The 5,000-nt window shown below is 48.0% G+C and overlaps 1 protein-coding gene across 1 annotated transcript in view; it reads right to left on the reverse strand.

Moving 5' to 3' along the window:
* Positions 1-5,000, reverse strand: part of myb (v-myb avian myeloblastosis viral oncogene homolog) — a 14,840-nt gene that overhangs the window by 1,085 nt on the left and 8,755 nt on the right. The window contains exons 9-14 of the mRNA XM_048251424.1: positions 3,905-4,069; positions 2,832-2,965; positions 2,499-2,598; positions 1,893-2,015; positions 1,087-1,182; positions 129-233 (exon numbers count right to left, since the gene is read on the reverse strand). Of these exons, the coding sequence (XP_048107381.1) occupies positions 129-233; positions 1,087-1,182; positions 1,893-2,015; positions 2,499-2,598; positions 2,832-2,965; positions 3,905-4,069 (723 nt within the window). The remainder of the gene's footprint in view (positions 1-128; positions 234-1,086; positions 1,183-1,892; positions 2,016-2,498; positions 2,599-2,831; positions 2,966-3,904; positions 4,070-5,000) is intronic.

Genomic DNA, 5,000 nt, shown 5'->3' on the forward strand with positions numbered 1-5,000 from the left:
GTGTGTGTGTGTGTGTGTGTGTGTGTGTGTGTGTGTGTGTGTGTGTGTGTGTGATGTGTGTGTGTGTGTGTGAGTGTGTGTGTGTGTGTGTGTGTGTGTGTGTGTGTGTGTGAGTGTGGGCTCCTCACCTGCAGGGGGTTGCCCATGTTCTTGCAGGGCAGGTGAAAGGCCTTGTGTCCGTCTTCAGTCTTCCCTGCACCGGGAAGCATCAGCACAGAGCTGGTCAACAGGTCCTGAGACAGGAGAGACAGGACAAAGTTAGAGTGAGACAGTGTCAACAGGTCCTGAGACAGGACAAAGTTAGAGTGAGACAGTGTCAACAGGTCCTGAGACAGACAAAGTTAGAGTGAGACAGTGTCTACAGGTCCTGAGACAGGACAAAGTTAGAGTGAGACAGTGTCAACAGGTCCTGAGACAGGACAAAGTTAGAGTGAGACAGTGTCAACAGGTCCTGAGACAGGACAAAGTTAGAGTGAGACAGTGTCAACAGGTCCTGAGACAGACAAAGTTAGAGTGAGACAGTGTCTACAGGTCCTGAGACAGACAAAGTTAGAGTGAGACAGTGTCTACAGGTTCTGAGACAGAAGAGACAGACAAAGTTAGAGTGAGACAGTGTCAACAGGTCCTGAGACAGGAGAGACAGACAGAGACGGAGTGAGACAGTGTCAACAGCCTTCAGACAATAGATAGACAGGGAAAGAGAAAGAGGAAGAGGAAGAGGACGCTGATGTAAACAGATAATGGATCAAGAGATGAGAGTGAAGAGAGACCTTGTAGGAGAAGAGAGATATGCAAGAGATGAGAGAGACAGTAACAGCAGATATATGGGAGAGAGAGGGACAGATGTTTTGAGAGAGAGAGAGGGACAGATGCTTTGAGGCAGTCTGTGATAGTGTGAACAGGTCATAAAATAAGGGAGAGGCAGCGTCTTCAGACATCCCACCTCGTTGGAGAAGCACAGAGAGACATGCATAGAGCAGGGACTGAGAGAATGTAAGGATGTACATCCTGTGTGTATGAACCCAGAGGTCACAGTGGGTTGGTCAGAGGGCAGAGGTGAAAGGTGAAAGGTTAAAGGTTACTCACAGGTGTATTGTGGGCTGAGCCACTATGGGGGAAGAGTTGGGCATTCAGCTCAGGTCCCTCCCACTGCATACACGGAGTCCCACAGACAGACTCAATCTGGAACACACAAACACACATATGAATGAATTATGAATGAATGAATGAATGGTGACACTTGGATGAAGTTAATTACAGCATCCACCTGTTGCCAATACAAAGCAAAAATAATAATACAAAACTACTATAGGGTAAACACACTATAGGGTAAACAAAACTTCACCAAACAGTATAGTAAGTATATATACTCTTTTGATCCTGTGACGGAAATTTGGTCTCTGCATTTATCCCAATCCGTGAATTAGTGAAACACACACAGCACACAGTGTACACACAGTGAGGTGAAGCACACACTAAGCCCGGGCGGCGAGCTGCCTGTATCAACAGTGGGCTGGGGGGAGCAGTGAGGGGTTAGGTGCCTTGCTCAAGGGCACTTCAGCCGTGCCTACTGGTCGGGGTTCGAACCGGCAACCCTCCGGTTACAGGTCCGAAGTGCTAACCAGTAGGCCACGGCTGCCCTGTATAGAAGATTCCGTCTCTGTGATATATTGCCAACATATCTGATCTGCCACTCTAAAATGTCCAGAGTAAAGTATCACGTGAGCCCCATGTGCTGACATCTCACACAGAGAGGACTATCTGAGCAGGACCAATGAGATCAATGATCAGTAATTAAAGTCTGATTGTGTGTTTGCATGTAACCGCACTGGCTGGCTACTTGAACAGAAGCCAGCATGGGGATGAGAAAAGGTAAGAGCTGCGTGCACTACCTCCTGTTTGATCTTCTTGAGGGGGGGCAGATCATGCTGGGGCCCCCCAGGAGTGACCTCGCTCTCTATGGGCTCCTGCTTGATGCGGTCCAGCGTTTCCTCCTCCAACGGAGGGCTGTGGCTCTGGAGGAGACAGACAAAATAAAAACATGAATAAAACATATCAATATAAAAGAAATGGAAAAAAAATCATGTTTGCTAAGTAACACAGCCAGAGGAGAAAGACACCTCAAGAGAGAACGGAGACCAGCAGCAAATGGCCACCACTTGTGGAGATGTGGAATCAATAATGCAAATAAGAACAAGAAACCATAGTTCCTCTTTTCTCTACTTCCAGTAAATGTTACAAATGAAAAGATAACAGACATGACCCCTAGTACACTCACACACACACACACACACACACACACACACACACACACACACACACACACACACACACACACATACACATACATACACACACACACACACACACATACACATACACACACACACACACACACACACACACACACACACACACACACACACACACATACACACATACACACACACACATACACACACACACACACACACACACACACACACAGATAGCCTCACCATCTTGAGTTGTGTGAGTGTGTATTTGGCGTTGTGCAGGGGGGTGGGAGTTCGAGGAGAGGACTCCATTATGGAGCGTCTGAGGTCAGGAGTCCGGAACCTGAGAGAGAGACAGACAGAGAGAGAGGGAGGGAGGAGAGAAGAAAAAAGAGGGGAGGAGAGGAGGAAGGAGAAAGAGTACACCATGAGGAGAGGGCAAGGGAGAAGAAAGAAAGAAATAAAATACAGAAAGAAAGAGTTAAGAATTTTTTTTATACATTACAACGTCACTAACTACTCACAGAGCTCAAAACAATAAGGTCCTCACAGGAAAAGGCCGTAAAGCTTTCTTACATGTCGTTTTCCTTTTGGCCAGAGAGGGCGTGTTCGCGGTGCAGTGGCGTGGCCAGCAAAGCCTTCTGGGAACAGAGGCCTGGGGGTGTCGTGTCGCCGTCAGAACTCTCCGCTCTCCCAGACGCCGTAAAGAACTACACAAAAAAAAGAAAGAAACATTTCAAACATTCACATTTCAACTTTCTGACAGTGAAACTTTCATATGGGTAAAAAAATGATTGGCAGGAAGTTTTCTTATGGGTAAAAAATGATTGGCAGGAAGTCGGCTACATCTCTAGTCTTGCACACAAACAGATGAGGTCAGACGAGATATGAATTTAAAGAAAGGTCAGCAGGCAGAGAGTAGAACCAGTAGTGAATGGACCAAGGGTCGGGTGAGGGTGACACTAACAGGGTGACTCTACTGCGGGGTTTCCTGGTCAGGGTGACTCAACCTCAGTGGAAATGGAGGCAAAGAGTGTTCAAAGAGTTCAAAATGAATCACAGACGAGAAGAGAGAGGTGCATCATGGGTAATGAGAGAATCAGAGAGGGCTGTTGGGGTTGTGGTGATAATTTTTCCAGACAACATGCTACATACAAAATCATTTCAATGTCTAAATGTTTGATTAGTGTTATTAGGATGGGTGGTTGATTAGTTTTGCCTGAAAGGGAAGCTAAAAGTGATCCACTATGAGGGCTGATTCTAGGCTGCTTAGCTACCTGAGAGGGCGAAAAGGGCAGGATTTTGGTGGAGGGACGCTTTGGGGTGGAGCAAACAAAGCCGGCCAATGAAAAGAGGCCGCTGTCGCCACTCTGGGCGGAAGAGGTGACAGCCTTTGAGACCTGATTGGCTGACACACTGTCCGTTTGGGATAAGCTCCTATCAGAGAGCTCAGCTGCACTGAGGTCACGCCAGGGGGAGAGGGCCTGAGGGAAACGATGGCCGTGGGTCAACATCTGAGCATGTCCATGTGTGTGTGTGAGTGTGTGTACACAAATATGTTATTTCACATATGTCAGTTTCTGTGCATGCAGTACATAATGTATGGACATCTGTAATATTCTATAGTGTGTAACAGCGGCTCCACTCACCGAGTCCATCTCCTCGATGAACCCAGGCAGGTTGTCATTGCCGTGGGAGACAGAGCTGGACGCACTCTCCTCAGGGAGACAGCTATGGTCAAGGTGAGGGGCTGGGACGGACACGCCCAGGGAGCCGTCAACCAAGGAGCTGCGACTCCACCCAAAATTGGGCATCTGCGAATCAGACAGAGCGAGATGGAGAGAGAGAGAGAAAGAGTGGGGGAGAGAGAAAGAGAGAGAGAGGGAGTGGGAGAGATAGAGAGAAAGAGAGAGAGTGTGAGAGACAGCAGGAAAGAGTAGGAGGAGAATAAAAACATAAACAGAGAGAGCAGGCGTTTAGAGTGTGTGCTTGTGTTTGTGTGAAGAGTTGTGTGTGTGAGTATGTGTTTGTGTGAGTGTGTGGTTGTGGTTGTGTGTGATGTGAATGTTAATCTTTAATGTAGCAGTATCAAAACATAACAAAAGCACTCTACTTAAAGCGATAGAGTGAGAGAGAGAAAGACAACAAGATAGATAGAGTGAGAGAGAGAAAGACAACAAGAGTGAGAGAAACAAGCAGGAGCAGAAGAGGAAGAAAAGAAATGATAGAGAGAGTGAGACAGGGAAAGAGTGAAAGCACATCTGGATGGGGAGAAGAAAGCAAGATGAAGGGATCGGGGTGAGGACTGATGGGAGGTGAAGAGAAGTGGGAGGATAAAGGATGAGTGAGAGGTGGAAGATTTAGTATTGACGTGTCCCGGGCAAGTTGAAGTTTCAGGAAACTCCACACACACGTGCTTCTGGATGATGCAATCAGCATGGGCAATGGCCTTAAGAGAAACACAGTGAGCTTGGATGGATGAAAAGAGTGTAAAGAGTGAGTGAGTGAGTGAGGAGTGAGTGAGGGAGGAGGAGGAGTGAGGAGGAGTGAGGAGTGAGGAGGAGGAGGAGTGAGGAGGAGGAGGAGGAGTGAGGAGTGAGGAGGAGTGAGTGAGTGAGTGAGGGAGGAGGAGGAGTGGAGAGGAGGAGGAGGAGGAGGAGGAGGAGGAGTGAAGAGGAGGAGGAGTGAGGAGGAGGAGTGAGGAGGAGGAGGAGGAGGAGGAGGAGGAGGAGGAGGAGGAGGAGG

This window comes from Alosa alosa, chromosome 8 (genome assembly GCF_017589495.1).
Source record: "Alosa alosa isolate M-15738 ecotype Scorff River chromosome 8, AALO_Geno_1.1, whole genome shotgun sequence".
Classification (NCBI taxonomy): domain Eukaryota; kingdom Metazoa; phylum Chordata; class Actinopteri; order Clupeiformes; family Clupeidae; genus Alosa; species Alosa alosa.